Source organism: Bombyx mandarina, chromosome 22 (assembly GCF_030267445.1).
Source record: "Bombyx mandarina strain Sakado chromosome 22, ASM3026744v2".
Lineage (NCBI taxonomy): Eukaryota > Metazoa > Arthropoda > Insecta > Lepidoptera > Bombycidae > Bombyx > Bombyx mandarina.
This window is the reverse complement of record NC_143228.1, coordinates 1,436,887-1,455,222: the sequence shown is the minus strand read 5'-3', so window position 1 is coordinate 1,455,222 and position 18,336 is coordinate 1,436,887. Positions and strand designations below refer to the sequence as shown.

The 18,336-nt window shown below is 38.2% G+C and overlaps 1 protein-coding gene across 2 annotated transcripts; it reads right to left on the bottom strand.

Moving 5' to 3' along the window:
* Window positions 1-3,974: 3,974 nt before the first annotated feature.
* On the bottom strand, window positions 3,975-17,982 carry LOC149500276 (peroxidase). Of its 2 annotated transcripts, XM_089736836.1 has the most exons (13): window positions 17,172-17,982; window positions 15,908-16,059; window positions 15,012-15,176; window positions 13,389-13,576; window positions 12,977-13,106; window positions 12,705-12,899; window positions 11,084-11,228; window positions 10,312-10,474; window positions 8,096-8,263; window positions 6,847-7,045; window positions 5,597-5,702; window positions 4,142-4,205; window positions 3,975-4,047 (listed from the first exon to the last, which is right to left on the bottom strand). In XM_089736836.1, the coding sequence occupies exons 1-12, from the start codon at window positions 17,315-17,317 to the stop codon at window positions 4,142-4,144; spliced, it is 1,821 nt and encodes a 606-aa protein (XP_089592962.1). In that variant the 5' UTR covers window positions 17,318-17,982; the 3' UTR covers window positions 3,975-4,047. The 2 variants fall into 2 exon arrangements, with proteins under 2 accessions (XP_089592962.1, XP_089592961.1); XM_089736835.1 differs by having other exon boundaries at window positions 3,975-4,205.
* Window positions 17,983-18,336: the final 354 nt, after the last annotated feature.

The following is an 18,336-nucleotide window of genomic DNA, read 5'->3' as shown; positions in this document are numbered from 1 at the left end:
TGATCATGTTAAAGAATATTCGTATCGGATCCGGTAAATGAAATAAGGAGAAATGACCGATGTGTTAATGTAAAATACTAATGTCTATTTGTAAACTAAATGTTATAGATTTATAACTTCAAATTAAATTTTATAAATATCAAATTCAATTTTGTAAAGTAAAGGTTAGAATCTTATTTATTATTCATATAAAATTAACAACACGAAAAACAAAAAAACAAAAGAAGAAAACGCATAAAATACATGTTAATGAAAATAAATGTCCTCAAGTCATCAATTCGAAGTTTAAAAAATTGAATTTGGAATTAAAAACCCTTATTTTGTTTTTAAATTATATACATATATGTGGATAAATGCAATAAAAGCCTAAATAGTCGGCAGAGATGTCTCCCGCCGAAAAACCGTCTTCATCTAATGGCACAGAATTGAAAACTTTCTAGAATGCATTTTATAACAACATTCGTGTCTCGCATTATTTCTTCATGTCCAATTTCAGGCAGCGCAAGACCGATCTTTGTGGCGAGGCTTGGGGGAGGCCTATGTCCAGCAGTGGACGTCCATGGGCTGATAGAATAGAATAGAATAGTCCAATTTCATGATTATTACAAAAGTTTTCTTTTTACGAGCGAATAACAAATCTGAAAATGTTGAACTCTTATAAATTAAAAACGAACATAACTGCAATCGATACTGATCGTACGGAGCCGGTATAATTGGCGTTAACTAGCGGATGTTGCGATAGCAAAACTCAACTCTATCGACGTTTATCCTACATTTATCCTACGACGACATTTATCCTACGTTTTTTTAAACGAAGTTCCTTATGGGACGATGCGGAGGGGTACCCTAACCGGGAAAAAACGTCCGTAACGTAAGATTTTTATTAGCAATGCACACAGTGTACGACTTAACTTTGTAATAACCTACAAATTAGTAATACACACAGTGTACAACTTAACTTTGTAATAACTTACAAAAAATAACATATTTTTTTATCATTCATTGACCAGGATCTCAGAGCGTTCGTTTGCGCAATACATTAACTCTTATGCAAAGAACCGTAAATGAAGTGTACCACAATAAGTTCGCACGTTACCGAATGGCCATGCGTTGTTACGAAACATCCAGTTTTATTTTCTGTATACACGAATAGAACTTAAAATTAATATTTTTATCCCACGACAGCACACATCTTTTTTTTTATTATTTTCGGAGTCAATAAATACCCCAAAACATCCATCGATCTCTAGACTAAAAGGGAGGCACTGCCTATTATTTTTCATTACAGAAAGAGACTGATGAGCAAATTGACAGACGGTATCAACCAGCGACTGGGGACCGTAGACATAAAACGCGAATTTCACCATTTCGAAACTCGAAATCCAAGTATCAAGTATATTGTTAGGCGCTGGGGTTCGGGATAAACAAAATTTCACCAAAGCACAACTTAAAAACTGTATTCAACACTTAAAACACTTCACAAACACTTTAAAGCTCTCAATTCGCTTGTTCCGCTTCGCTTCAGGTGATCCGTTCGCTGTTTCGCTTCCAGTAGTTCCGGTTACTGACTTACTGCGTGCCGTCTCTACACCACTTTTATAGCCGATACCTCATCCCTAAGATTATCGAGAATATTCCACACATCTCTAGTAGTAGTTTCCGCTATCTGTCAATAGATAGCGTTGTACTTCGCGAGCATTCTACGCGTTGCTAGATCCTTCGATATTGGTTCGACCACTTGGCGATAGATGTCGTTACTCTTGCCAGCGTACCAATATTTAAAGGCTGGCCCATCCTTCAAAGAAAAATATTATTGCTCTACCGTGGAAAAGCGCAGGATTTTGGTACCTAAATCATTTAATATAGAAGAATGCCTTCATTTCTATAGAAAACAAAAACTTAAGTATTCTTATTTAAGTATATTTTGTAGATACTCGCTTCATTTTTTTTTCTGGGCCGGAGCAGTACCTCTTACCAGGTCCCCGGGCCTGGGTACGTGGGTAGAGGACCGGACGATCCGCAGATGTTGGGAGCGGATCGCGGCCCCAACGATGGATCGACGGACCGCAGGCCGACGGACCCGGGGTAAGAATCTGGTCTGGATAAGAGGGTCACCGTGGTCAACACTGCATCCAGACGAACGGCTGACCTCAAGGACGCCCGGCTGAAAATATCCACTCCAATCACACATATTACTGGTGGTAGGACCTCTTGTGAGTCCGCACGGGTAGGTGCCATCTCCCGGCCTATTTCTGCCGTGAACCAGTATTACGTTTCAGTTTGAAGGGTAGAGCAGCCGTTGTAACTATACTGAGAACTTAGAACTTATACCTCAAAGTGGGTGGCGCATTTACGTTATAGATGTCTATGGGCTCCAGTAACCACTTAACACCAGGTGGGCTGTGAGCTCGTCCACCCATCTAAGCAAAAAAAAAAAAATTTTTTTTTTCACATTTTACAACGACTTATCTGATAATGTTAGCATTCTCTTTCTATTCTATCAGCCCACAGATGTTCACTGCTAGACATAGGCCTCCTAATATTAGCATCTGCTTATATTTGCTATACTTGCCTATATATCCCATTGACAACAGTAAAACTGAAATTAACACACCCTGTAGGCTTGGACACGTGACGTCATCATTAGAAACAGATGCGGCGCGGCGGCGCTCGTGTGTGAATTATAAGCTAACCGAGAAATTGCGGCGGTGATCGTCAGATTGGAGGCGAGTCGAGGGGGATCATTTTGAAAATCATAGATGCTAAACATATATATATATGCAATATAAAATGAAGGGTGGGGCGGTCGTTGTAACTATACTGAAACCTTAGAACTTATATCTCAAGGTGGGTGGCGCATTTACGTTGTAGATGTATATGGGCTCCAGTAACCACTTAACACCAGGTGGGCTGTGAGCTCGTCCACCCATCGAAGCAATAAAAAATATATATATATAAAAATAATGCAATATAAAAATATGCAATATAATGTTACGCGCTGAGGGTTCGGGATAAATAAAATTTCACCAAAGTACAACTTAAAAACTGTATTCAACACTTAAAACACTAAAACACATCACAAACACTTTAAAACTCTCAATTCGCTTGTTCCGCTTCGCTTCAAGTGATTCGTTCGCTGTTTCGCTTCGAGTATCTCCAATTACTGACTGACTGCGTGTCATCTCTACAATGCTTTTATAGCTGATATCTCATCCCTTGAATTATCGAGAATATTCTACACATCTCTAGTCGTAGTTTTCGCTATCTGTCAATAAATAGCGTTGTAATTCTCGAGCATTCTGGATTCTTCGGTATACGTTCGACTATTCGGCGATAGATGGCGTTACTCTTACCGGCGTAACAATAATACAATTGTAATATATTAATGCAATTATAAAGCGAATATTCTTTGGTTTGTCCTTCATCGTAAAAGTAGTATTAAATTATAAATCCTTGAAAATCGGAACCTGTCTGCAGGATTTCAAGACGAGTATCATCCCACTAAGCGATAAGACTTCGGTCTACACCAGGCATCATCTCCTTTTTTTATGACTACTGCTTACATTGTACTGTAGAATCTGAGACTTAGAACTCATGTCTCAAGGTGGGTGGCGGCATTTACGTTGTAGATGTCTATAGACTCCGGTGACCACTTAACATCAGGTGGGCCGTGAGCTCGTCCAACCATCGAAGCAATAAAAGATAATAAAAAAAACACGGAATAATTTTTAAATTTGGCACTACTAAGTTGCAATTAAATTAATTTCTTGGTTTTGAAAATAGGCATTATTTTCAATGCACGAATTTATTAATTGTCCGATTTTAATGGATTTTATAATATTGATGCTATTAATAGTTTATTTAGACATGTATTATGAACAATCAGTAAACAAAGTCGAACCCAAATTAAAGATTCGATTTAAAATTTTATTTACATATAAGAATATTAGGATAACATGAATAATAAACGCAAGTTACAAATTAATTTTTAATCATTTTTGGAATACAAAAGTGTTGTACGTAAAAGCAATGTGCCGCTAACAATTTCTGAAAGACAATAATTATCGTGAAATTTTTTTAATGACAATCGTAAAATTTATTCATTTTCGTATCCACAGACACAGCCCATTGAGGTTCTCGCCTAATTATCTGACCAGGCCGTATAGTCAATATCCGGTATTTCGGAGCAGTCCACAATTTTATTTCTAGAACAAAGAATAAGTAAATACAAAACACATTCTTATTTTGCTCAAAATAAGGTTTATATCACTGCACTCAAGCGGCGGGTAGATTTGACGTAGGTATTACTTTTTTTTTTTTTTTTTTATTGCTTAGATGAGTGGACGAGCTCACCGTCCACCTGGTGTTAAGTAGTTACTGTAGGCCATTGACAACTACAACGTAAATGCGCCACCCACCTTGAGATATAAGTTCTAAGGTCGTATGGTTACAACGGCCGCCCTGCCCTTTAAACCGAAACGCATTACTTCTTCACGGCAGAAATAGGCAGGGTGGTGATACCTATCCGTACGGACTCACAAGAGGTCCTACCACCACTAAGAACAACTTTTTTTTTTTATTGCCATTGTAGGCAGACGGGCATACGGCCCACCTGATGGTGAGTGGTTACCGTCGCCCATGGACTTCAGCAATGCCAGGGGCAGAGCCAAGCCGCTGCCTACCGCTTAATACTCTCCACAAGCCTCGTTTGAAGAAGGACATGTCATAGCGCTCGGGAAACACCGTGGAGGGGAGCTCATTCCATAGCCGGATGGTACGTGGCAAAAAGATCTCTGGAAACGCACTGTGGATGAACGCAGTGGCTCCATGTAGTTTGGATGAACTCTACTCCGGTGGCGGGCGGTGCGATGGTAAAAACGAGATAATGGCATCATCTAGAACAATTCCTCAGAGCTTTCCCCATGGAAGACACGGTACAGAATACAAAGGGAACCGAAGTCCCTCCGCAGACCCAGAGGCTCCAAACTTCAATAGTTTACAGCAAGTAGCTAGATGTCTACTTATCTCGGGAAAGTAAGCACATTAAAAATCTGAGGCTTATGTTACTTGGCAACGCACTACAACATCGCAAGGAGAAAGGAAATTGGCCATATAAATAAAATATTCCATACTACCCCAATCACTTCTAGCCTTTGGCGATTTCTTCTAGCTCGGAGAATAATTAATATTTATGACTAATATCGCGTACAGTCAATTTTTGCTATTGTCACTTTTTCTTTTTGTATTGCTTAGATGGGCGGACGGGCTCAATTCCCACCTAATGTTTAGTGAACTTTAGTGGTTACCGGAGCCAATAGATATCTACAACGTAAATGCCGCCACCCACCTTGAGAGTTCTAAGGTTCCTGGATTCCCCGCCCTTTAAACCGAAATATACTACTGCTTCACGGCAGAAATAGGCAGGATGGTTGTACCTACGCGTGCGAACTCACAAGACGTCCTACCACCAGTAATTACGCAAACTATAAATTTGCGGGTTTGATTTTTATTACACGATGTTATTCCTTCAGCGTGGAAGTGAATCGTGAACATTTGTTAAGTCATTTTTTAAGTCAACAGATACAGAATATCATACCCTTCTCCTGGCAGCTTGAAGACTGAAGGCTGTATTGCTGTAACCGAATCACCAATATCACATAGTATCCGAGCCCCAGTTACCTTCCGTATTTCAGCTAGTTGTGCTGGAAGAAAGAGTGTATTTTTTTTTATTCTACCTAAGCTGATGGTCTAGAGAGACCAAATCAGCGCCACCGGGCGTGCGGTGAGCTCACTGGGCTCAAACCTGACGTGGTTGCTAACACTGGCCCTAGCAAGAGCCGTGCTTCAGAAAATCTACAACCGGATCGGAAACGCGACCCACTGAGAATATCCGGCGAGAAACTCAGTGGGCTGTGTCTGTGGGTTAATGTGTGCATAATGCAGCGGCTCAATCCGGGTCTAATTAAAACTATATTCCCCTTCATCAGTAAGCTCTGCTAGACGATCACATTACGCTGATTGACACTACAAGTTCGCAGGTGAATTTCACCCCTCCTGGCCTTCGGGCTACCAGTAATCTTTCAATAAAAAAAAAAAGAAATAAAGATGAATCTCTTTGTCATCTTTTGTGACACTCACTTAAATAATTGGTGCTATTGGTGGGAGGAGCTAGAACAGACTGCTCAAGACGGATTTTTTTTTCTTTAGCAGTAGGCAGCGGCTTGGCTCTGCTCCAGGCATTGCTGAAGTCCATGGGCGACGGTAACCACTTACCATCAGGTGAGCCGTACGCTCGTCTGCCTACAAAGGCCATAAAAAAAATATGAAAGGATTTGATTCGAGCCCTACACCCCAGCAGAGGGTAATAGGAAAGAATGATGATGATTGTATTAATGTTGGTGCCACGTCACAGCCAATTATGGTAAGTACTCAATGGTTAAAGTAACCAGATTGGGACCAAAATTGATTTCTTAAAATTTCACATATCTATAGATGTCTTAATAAACGAGCGTACGGCCCTCCTAATGGTGAGTGGTTACCGCCGCCCATGGACTTCAGCAACGCCAAGGGCAGACCCGAGCCGCTGCCTATTAGTTAAATACTCACAGCAAGCCTCGTTTCAAGAAGGACATGTAATAGCGCTCAGGAGACACCATGGAGGGGAGCTCATTCCAAAGCCGGATGGTACGTGGCAAAAAATATCTCTGGAAACGCACTGTGGATGACCGCAGTGGCTCCAGGTAGTACGGACGAACTCTACCCCGGTGGCGGGCGGTGCGAAGGCAAAAACAAGATGATGGAATCATCTCAAACAATTCCTCAGAAAACATACTTTAACTAACTTACCCTCAGTAAAAGCATTAGGTCTTTTTTCTCGCTCGTACCAATGTCTATCGGACTTTATATTATGAAGCAGCTGATCTTTGACTATACAGTAGAAAGTAGGCGGAACATGAGATCCGTCTTTGAAGATCTCCACCCAAACTCCAGCCAACAAGTCTATGTCGGCAACGTTTGCATAAACATCTTTTAACGCCTCGATTCTCTGTTAAAATGTTTATATAATACGTATACACGTTACTTGTTATGTAAATTTTACTATGTACCCTTTTAAATATAATCTATCTTATACCTTTCTTGTATATATATGTATATATTTTTTAAACAATCACGCCACGTTAACTGGTCCCGTGATAAGTTCTTAAAGAACTTGTGTTACAGGTACCAGATAACGGAAATAAATGTAAGATTTTTATTATACACATACATATATTTAATATACATCCATAACCCTGGAAAAGACATTTATATTTATCATACAAATATCCTCCCTTGGTGGGATTCGAACCCGCGACCCCCTTGTGTAGTGACCATGTCACTTACCACTACACCAGACGGCCGTTATATATATATACATATATAATCTGAATCTCGGAAACGGCTCTAACGATTTTTATAAAATTTAGTATACAGGGGATTTCGAGGGCGATAAATCGATCTAGTAACGATTTATTATCAAAAAATGTTGTTATATTCGTATTTTCAATAATCAACTTTATCGATAATCAACTTTATGACTCTTCCCGACATCTATTGGCGAATAATAATACTATTATTCTTAATTGAGGGCAACTAACCGCTTTAAAGAAACAACAAAATGGCGCTATCAAAAAAAAAAAGGAGCAAAAGTCGGTCATCATCTAGTAATACGTATATACATTACTTGTTACGTAAATTTTACTATGTACCATTTTCAATACATATAGTCTATAAACATAAAAACAAGCTTATTTTTTTAAGATGAGTCAGTCAAACGAAAGGTCTGTTATTAAAATACTACTTTCTCATTTTTGTTGCAAAATAACAATTTATTTAGCTCTGAATAGTTTTTTGAATAAAATAATAAAAATGAGTTCTAACTGATTTTATGATATTTATTTCTGTTTATGGCTTATCCATGGTCATTTAGCCGAAAATAGAATACATGAAAATATCTATCAATATTATAATTTTTTTCAAATGCTAATAAACTCAAAAATTAAATTACTGGTATAAATTATTCTACAATTACAAAAATGATATATGTTTCAATTACCTCTTTTTCAATAATACCCTTTAGATCATCAAAGGAAGCGATATTGTCTCCAAAACAATAGGCTCTGTATTTGATATAGGATTGGAAGCCGCTATGTCGATTCTTCGCTAGATCGTTCGTCATGATGTCGTTCGATCTTTGTAATCCACCAAGTCCTAAGTTAATGATCTAAAAATTACAAAGTATTTTTTAAACACATTCGAAAACGAAAAATAATGGCTGAAGGCATAAACAGTAAAACAACTCGAAAGAAAATATTATCTGAACTTTTTTGGAGATTGATTTGGCTATGTTTATAATTGTCTACAAACACTCACTCAATGACGAGTGGTCATCGTAGCTCATGCCAAACCAAACCGTTCATTATTTCGCATAGGAATGATGAAATAAATTTAACTAAGAAAGTCTGCAATAACATAGATCGGCCATATATACTGGTATTTAAAAAAAAAATACATTTCTTCCTCCCTGAGTCGCACGTCTTAGGGTCGTGAACATCTCCTCCCATTATTCTTCTCTGTATGATGTTTCGATTCTGGATGATTTAAATTTGGAAACTGTCATTCTCATAATATGAATATTTAATGTATTTTCTAGTTTTCACTTCAATACTTTTCCAATATTCTGATGACATTAAAAGGAGTCGAGAAGGAAATAATCGGATAAAATACTACTCACAGTCAAAAGAGTATACCTATACCTAGGTAAATGGCTATTACTGTGAACCAGGTCGAGTGAATATGGTTGTCACGACAACTTCTGTGCCGTTACCCAATTGTTCACTTACAAACGTGAATATTATCACTTCTGAGAAACATTTTAAAAAGCACGCGAGCCGTTTTTGTGATCTTCAAAATCTTCTCAATTAATCAATAGGGTACGACGTGTTCGTTTTCCGCTTTTAGTGACGTTTTTATGGAGTTTTAGGTATCAATCAAGGAGTTTTTGGAGTGAAACTTCTTTAGGCGCGCTGAGAGTAAAATTTAACTCGCGACAGATTCGTTACGGTGAAGAGAGAAAAGATACAATTTAGAAAGGGCGAGAGTGAGAAAATAGACAGTGCGTCTCGCGAAACATTCGACCGTGGAGAGAGGGAAAGGACCAAGCGATATATGGTTTTTTTTTATTGCTTAGGTGTGTGGACGAACTCACAGCCTACCTGGTGTTAAGTGGTTACTGGAGCCCATAGACATTTACAACGTAAATGCGCCACCCACCTTGAGATATAAGTTCTAAGGTCTCAGTATAGTTACAACGGCTGCCCCACCCTTCAAACCGAAACGCATTACTGCTTCAGGGTAGAAATAGGCGTGGTGATGGTACCTACCCATGCGGACTCACAAGAGGTCCTACCACAAGTGAAGTGAAGATTAAAAGTGTCAAATTTTCCCACAGAGTGGGGGCCCCAATTTTAAAAACACAAACATTTGTACATCCGTACCATCCGGCTATGGTATGAGCTCCCCTCCACGGTGTTTCCCGAGCGCTATGACATGTCCTTCTTCAAACGAGGCTTGTGGAGAGTATTAAGCGGTAGGCAGTGGCTTGGGTCTGCTCCTGGCATTGCTGAAGTCCATGGGCGACGGTAACCACTCACCATTAGGTGGGCCGTATGCTCGTCTGCCTACAAGGCAATAAAAAAAAAAAAAACATTTGACGATTAATGCTGATTGAGATAATTTTAGACGAGCGTCATATGTTTAAGATACCATTAAATTAAGTTGGAAAATACATAATCCATAGACACACAAGTTATAAATTTTGGTAAAATAAATGAAGCAAGGCAAGGCCAGACTGAACACATTTAAACATGAACATTTAAATAATATGTATGTAAATGACAAAAAAGGTGCAAATAATGTGTTCGTAAAATGAAAAAGTATAATTATATTGTTAATATTTACGAACACATTTTTTACCAGAACACATTATTACCAGATTAGCCAGAAATTGATTTGAACCCGAAGAAGCTTGCAAAAATAAATCCATAAATAATATTTATTTGTATTAGTGTCCGCACGGATAGATACCCACCACCCCGCCTATTTCTGCCGTGAAGCAGTATGCGTTTTGGTTTGAAGGGTGGGGCAGCCGTTGTAACTATACTGAGACCTCAGAACTTATATCTATGTCTATGGGCTCCGGTAACCACTTAACACCAGGTGGGTTGTGAGCTCGTTCACCCATCAATGCAATAAAAAAAAGAGGTAACTTACATCAGGATCCGCAATGTGATCATCTAGTTTACCGCTCGGCTGTCTAAAACAGCTTTGGGTGATTTGAGCCATATTTTCTCCTTCTTTAATATAGTTAATGTTGGACGTTAAATTTACCATCGGATAAGTTTTATTCAAGAATTCGCCTTCAGAATCATAGAACCTTAAAATTTTATATAAAACTTTAAAAACTAAAATGCTACTATTATAATAATATGTAGTATTTATTAATCTTTAAAAATTAGAGCGTACAAAAACATGTATTTTTATGGATATATTGTAATTCTGGGGTAAATTTAACTCACATTAATTAATAATAGGTTATTTATACAGGAAACTAACATACACATTTTTAATATGCACACACAATGGTATTTTAATAACTATTTATATAACGACATTAAGAAATGCCAGGTTAACCCGTAAAAGGAATTTAAATTATGGTAAAGTTAGTTTAGCAATTCCGAACAGATTATATACTGGTGGTAGGACCTCTTGTGAGTCCGCACGGGTAGGTACTACCACCCTGCCTATTTTTTCCGTGAAGCAGTAATGCATTTCGGTTCGAAGGGTGGGGCAGGCGTTGTAACTATACTGAGACATTAGAATTCATATCTCAAGGTGGGCGGCGGCATTTGCGTTGTAGATGTCTATGGGCTCCGGTAACCATTTAACACTAGGTGGGTTGTGATCTCGTCCGCCCATCTATACAATAAATAAAAAGATAAATTACGGGGTAAGACGTCGTAAAAAGAATGAAGAAAATATTTACTTCAGTACACCATCCTGCATTTTATGCATCCATCGCAGCACCACCGGGAACTCGAGATAGATCGAAGGTGTTAAGGTTTCATCGTACATTTCCCTGTACCCTGATTCGTTCTGGATAACGTTGTCTTCTATAAGATTTTCGGGTCCTGTCGAAAATCTTTAGAAATTAGGATTTTTGTATTAATTTTTACAATGCAGTCGCTACATCGCGTATCAGAGTTTCGATAAAGCGGCACGACACGAGAACCCTCTCATCGTGGCCGCCGGTAACTACATTCCCGATCCTGCGGACCGAATAGTAAACAGTCCAAGTCGCCCTAAACACGTCATTTCGGATCCTCCCGATCCACTAACGGTACTTTTAGGTACCCCAAGCACCAGTCATCGTTCTCGTCGAACGCATCGCTTGCGACGAAGGGCTCGGCTAGTAGATTAACCCACAGACACAGCCTACTGAGTTTCTCGCCGGATCTTCTCAGTGGAACACATTTTCGATCCGGTGGTAGATTCTGCGAAACACGGCTAGGGTTCGTGTTAGCAACAACGTCAGGCTTGAGCCCCGTGAACTCACCTACTCGCCCCTTGACGATGGTATGGTCTCTCAAGACCATCAGTCTAGGTAGGAAAAAAAACAACCTAACGTCATGAAAATTTGTAAGTCTCTATAGAGCCCTATTTGAGTTTAAAGCATTTTGATACACCCTTAGGTGCAAACTTAGATGTGATGGAGAATCTGTTGTTTTTCCTTTCATCACAACGACTGCCCTGGTCTTCAACCACCCACCTACCACTACTTCAAACATTTTTCTTTGCACAGCCGTGAAATGGTTAAATGGATACTAATATATAGTATAACAGCAGAAATTGGTAGTAATTATGCCGAGTAGAATTTTTGGAGCATTGCTTTTTATTAGAAGATGCCGTTTGCTTCATGCACCCTGCCTTTTTTATTATTGCCTAGACTGGTAAACGAGCTCACGGCCTATTTGACGTTAAGTGGTTACCTGTGCCTATAAGAGACAACGCAATGTGAATGCTGCCACTCACTTTGTTGTTTTTTGTTGCTTTGGTGCCTATTAAACTGGAATGGGACAAAAAAAGACCACGAGGTAGAAGCTCGACACGTTGGAATGACCAGAACCATACTACTCTGGACACCACGGTCCACGATGCTCGACACTGGACGGCAGATAGGAACAAATGGCGTAGAGTGATCCTCAATAAGCTCTTGTTGCGGGGAGGTGGTCACGACCCTCAGCATTGAGGAAACTGGAACGTATGAGTTCCTCTATTGTTGATTAATGTAAATTCCACCGCCCATGGTAGTACTACGGCTGCTTCGCCTTTCGCAGCGCATTGCTGCTTTGTGGTGATAATAAGTGGGATGGCGGTACCTACCAGGCTCACAGAACTCCCTGACAGTATCTGCCTGTCCGATTTTATTAGTGGCATAGTCTTATCTTGTCTATATGTACAGAATTAAAGCTTTACGCTATAAATTGTGCTATCTGTGAGCTTAAAACCACTTTGACGTATGCTCTTCTGCCCGTTTACATAAAATATTCACAAAATTTCATACCTCGCTTTATTACGCAACATCAAATCAAACATCAAAAGCTTACCCATCAACAAAGCCATTAACTCATAGTAGAAGATTTGGCTCCCGCTAGCAATATTGATTTCCCTTGCAGTGTTGAACAGCTGCTCGTCGGTCCAGTGCTGGTTGACTTCCAGCAGCTTACGAGCAATGTGATTGTGGAATCTCCAGAAAAAGATGATACCAAAGAAATTTACTCCTAGTAGTAAATTAACACCAGCTAAAATTGTAAGGGTAAAGCTTCCAATTAGAATTGATGATTTTGCTCTTTTATCGATAATTGTTTAGATCACTTACATGCTGGAGGGAAGTCCACTCCATTTACGGTTTCGATCGCCAAAGTTCCATTAACATTCGATCTTCGACCGGGCTCCACAGTATTCCCGTATACTGGAGATAAGTCCCATAATGGGGTTGCATCTACAATCTAAAAATTAAGCCGTAACAACATTAATGATATCCTTCGTTGGGAAACACGGTCAAGCTTTTTAATTCTTTAAACGTTAATTGGGTGAATGAGCTTACGACATACGTGGATTTAAGTGGTTAGTAAAACTCATAGAGATCACCAAGCAGATGCAGCTCCAGACTTTGAGTCTAGAGGTCTAAAAAAATTGTATAGTATAAAATGCGGTGGTAGCTATCAAATAGCGAAAAAATTTGCACAACTATAAGTGAGAAATATTTTTGAGAATGTATTGCCACCTACCCTTAAAGGTGTGGTGGTCATAGGAAGACATCCAGAAGTCTGGAATGTGAGTGGCCTGGTCATGTTCAAGCACCTGATCCCAGAATATCGATGAACGTAATCATCGGCTGGAACTGGGTTAGGAGCACACATCGGATCTGATGCACCAGCTTCCTCACAGCAGAATGGCCTCCAAGATACGTAGTTAGCTTAAATGAAATATAATTTAATTTAAAGGACACTCGTTTGAAGCAGCCATAACTAGGGTGTTTCTCGTGGGATGTTTTGCATAATCAATGGTGGTTTAATACCACGAGATTTTCTGGAATTGACATTAAGTAATGTGAATTGTGCTTATTTTATTAGGTTTTTTTTTGGCTAAAATGTGTGGCCGAGCTTACGGGCTACCTGGTGCTGAGTGTTCACTGGAGCCCATGGACATCAAACTATGTCAATGCCACAACCACCTTGAGACATTGGTTCTAATTCTTAGTTTTTACAGTACAATGCCTGTCCCACTCTTCAAACCGAAACGCATCACTGCTTCACGGCAGAAATATGCAAGTTGGATAGTACCTTCCTGTGAGGGCTCATAAGACCCCCTACCACCAACCAAATAGAGTTAAAATTGTACGATTCCAATTTAGAATCGATAATCATTTATATATTTACTTTATTTAGAAAAAAAATTTTAATTTTCTTTCATTTTTACCAGCTTGTGGGAAAAACCGGGTCTCTGGAATCCATTCAAATCTTAGGCGTAAGGATATCATTTCTGGAGGAGCATACTTTGAAGGTGATAAAATAAATTTGGATGAATAACTTACTGGATGTAAAACTAACATTTTGTGTATTAATGATCTTTTCTCGGTACTTTCTTGACAGAGTGGGAAACTTACAAAAAGAAAAATACGAGTGACTACTTATGGTTTAGTTTAAATGTATTATAATAATATTATATGTAAGGCCTATTAATGAAAGGCATGCAAAAAGGCATAAATCTGATAACACGTATTTTCGATAGACACACTCACACTCTTCAATAGAAGAAGAGGTAGACCTAAGTAGAAATGGATGGATTGCGTGAAAGACAATATGTGTAAAAAGGGAGCGAGCGAAGAAATGGTATATGATAGAGGAGTATTGAAAGGAGAAAACATGTTGCACCGACCCCAGATGACTGGGAGAAGGGCAGGAGAATGATTATGACGACGATGACGATAACGCGCTATAATTGACATCTTACTGACAGTAACTCCGCCGATGCCGGTCCCAAGCCCGGATGAAAAAGGAGGAGGGTTAGTCTGGAGATGACATAGCCAACTGTAAAAAGTCAACGCCGAACATCGGGCGGCGGTTAAGTAGCCCGACTTGAAGGCTTTTAGTGACCTTGAGGAATTAAATCCCCTCGAAAAGACTAACGTGGAAGGACTTGGGAACCCACCACAAACTTCTCCCAAGAAAACCTCATAATGTCGACAGATAATCCTGTCGACATATAATGGTCACGACCCTCAGCAGTGAGGAAACGACGCGAGGAGGACTGACAGTGTTTTATAGAAACGGCGACTGTCATGTTTACTTTTTAATCAAATTAGAAAATGAAATAAAAAAATCAAATGGTCAATTTAGGAATTCTCTTACTCGTATCTCTTGTGTTTGTTATGTCTGTAGCGAAGAAGACAGCAAAGTGTGTGGCGCAGTGAGTGAACATATCATCTTCAACCCTTCCATCTGCCACTAATCTTGTTCTTACAATTCTTGCTCCCGTCAATTCTTCACCGTCCTCCGACAGTTTTGGATCGAATACTGAAAGCATTCTGAATTGTAATCATGGCTATTCTTTTTGATCTTTTTGATTCAAATCGAAGTGGCGAGAAATTTCTACAAGCGGTCTAGTCTTAATTCATTCGTTGACTATCAGTTATAGAACAGCTATGAGATCCTTAAATTGGTACATGGCTAAAATGTATTAAAATATGATACCCACGTGGCTAAGAGAAGAACTCGTCGTGGCCTAAAGGATAAGACGTCCGTTGCATCCATATCTAGCGATGCAACGGTGTTTGAATCCCGCAAGCGGGTACCAATTTTTATGATGAAATACGTACTTGACGAATGTTCACGATTGACTTCCACGGTGAAAGAATAAGGAATCGTGTAATAAAAATCACCACCACCCCACCTATTTCTGCCTTGAAGCAGTATGCGTTTCGGTTTGAAGGATGGGGCAGGCGCTGTAACTATACTGAGACCTTAGAACTTATATCTCAAGGTGAGTGGCGCATTTACGTTGTAAATCTCTATGGGCTCTAGTAACCACTTAACACCAGGTGGGCTGTGAGCCCGTCCACCCATCTAAGTAATAAGTAAAAACAGCGCAGTATTTCTTAATACAGTATTCTCTTTGTCCATTGTCATTGTGGATATTATCTTTCTAAACATTTTTTGCTACATAGGGTAAGTAAATACTTAATCATTTTAAATCTATAAAAACACCGTACACTCTGCATGGAAAATTATTTTTTAAAATAACTTACCTGTATCTGAAGGATGATTATAAACAGCTTCTAGGATTCTTAAATATGGAGTTCTCGTAGCGCCTTTACTGGGATAGTTCAAGTTATTACACGTTCCATCAATTCTCCTTCCTTCAGTCGAATCACAGGGACTAACCACATTTGTACAATTACTATAAACAATTGAAGTACTGTTAAACATAGACCGCAGTAGTTCTTTTAATATGCTTTTATTAGCTTCAGACGTATGTATGTTAGTATGTACCGGAATTTTGAACATGATTTTAACCCACTTAAAAACGTCGGATTAACTCGAAACCATATAAAAAAAATTTAAAAAACTGAAATTCAACTAAAAAATGAAAAATAAATAATAGTTTAAAAAAACGAACAAAATACGCTTTTATAGAAAATTCAACTAAGAAATAGAAATAAATTTTAATAATTTTGAATTAAAAATAGTGTAAGAAAAAATGATTTTGTTGTAAAAAAAGCGTATGGTGCATGGTATCAGTAGTTATAAATATTTAATGAACAGATATGAGTAGAAGAGTTATTTTGATAAAATCCTGAAAAGCACCCCACGCTTTTTTACAATAAAATCATTTTTTCTTACACTATTTTTAATTCAAATTTATTAAAATTTATTTTCTATTTTTTAGTTGAATTTTCTATAAAAGCGTATTTTGTTAGTTTTTTTTAAACTATAATTTATTTAAAACAGGCTTTTCTTCGAACAGGAAGGATTAATGAAAACTAAGATTAATTTTGCAACAAGTTAGATATCAAACTTTACAAGGAAATGGAATATGGTCACAGCTTCTAGAATTTGTATAGAAGATACAGCAAATAATACGTTCAAGTTATGCGGATTTTGAGTTATTCGATTTCTAATACTTCGCTCTTAAATCAAGAATTTACTTGCAGACCCGTTATTTTTGTGAAAATCTTAATTATCCGTTTGTTTGCTGATATACAATTTGCACGATGGTTTGCTGCAAGCTTAAGCAAAACAAAAAAATACCACATTCATCACCTTAACATACATAAAGAGTTTCAGATAATAGCACTCATAGAGACAGCCTGAGTTTAGCGCAGGATCTTCTAAGTAGGTCGCGATTTCGATCCGGTGATAAATTCTGCGAAGAACTGTTCTTGCTAGAACTAGTGTGAGCAAATTCTTTCAGGTTGAGCCCGTGACCTCACCTACCCGTCCGCGCATAGCTGGAATAGCCCTTAGGCTAGCAGTAATTAGGTAGGGTTTAAAAATAATAGTAGCACTTACGCTAAAGTCCCGTTCGACGTATATTCTGCAACGTCATCGGAGTTCAGCAAGCCTCCGTAGTAAGAGCTATAGTAATCATCAGCTTGTACACCAACAGACCAGACTATGGGTATAAGAAGAACAGATAATCTCTCGAAGTGTTTCATATTTGCAACTGTAATGAAAGTAACTCATTTCGGTTTATATGTCATTAAAGAGTCATTATTAGCTCAGATGTTTGGTATTTGTTTAGTTTTAAATTTTACTTCAACCAATTCATTAATTGTTATTTAAATAAGATCGTTTAGCATTTTGTGTGTACATTTGATTTTCTGGAATAATGTATTTATAATAAGCTATTGTTTTTCATTTAGAATCATTATTTCGATTTAGAGCCCCGTTTTTTGATACTCTATATAAAAGAATAATATCTGAATGCTGTGAATTTGATTCTTGAATCAGTATATTGTGGTATAATTATGCACGGGAATAATAATTGATTCTCTAATAAATCATGAACTGGTCCTACGTAAACTAAAAGGATGACAATCGATATTTTAATGACTCAATCATTTTCCGTAATCACTCCTCATAAACTTACAAATTGAATACGTAAATATATAAATATATCCCCCTCTAACGGACTCCAGACTTAGAAATATTGGGATCTCCGATCATGCAATAATACCATCTTTAAATCAAATCCAGTCCAAAATCAGTCGAGAATTAATGTAAAAAACTATCTGTAATCAATAAAATTTATTGTTACCGTGCTCGCATTAAAAACGACTCATCAAAATAAGTAAACAATTTAACACATCCGATCACCAACGATATTATCTACGCAAAGCAAAACTGTATACCGGACGATTCTGAAATTTATTAGCAATAGTTCGGAGTGAGGCGTCTCATACAAATGCAGTCGATAGGAAATCTGCCAGACAAAAGTATGTACTGATATCAAGTAAACTCGATAAAGTGGAATGGCGTGGCAAAGAGCAGCTGGTGAATGCAGACCGATATTTTTTTAGACGCTGAAAGGAATATTATAACTATTTTACAGTTTAATTTCACGTTTGGAATAATTTAGTAAAATGTTCAAAACAAAATATAAAATTAAAAACCATTAAGGCCATTCTGGTGTTAAGTGGTTATGGGATCCTATAAACATTACAACGTAAATGAA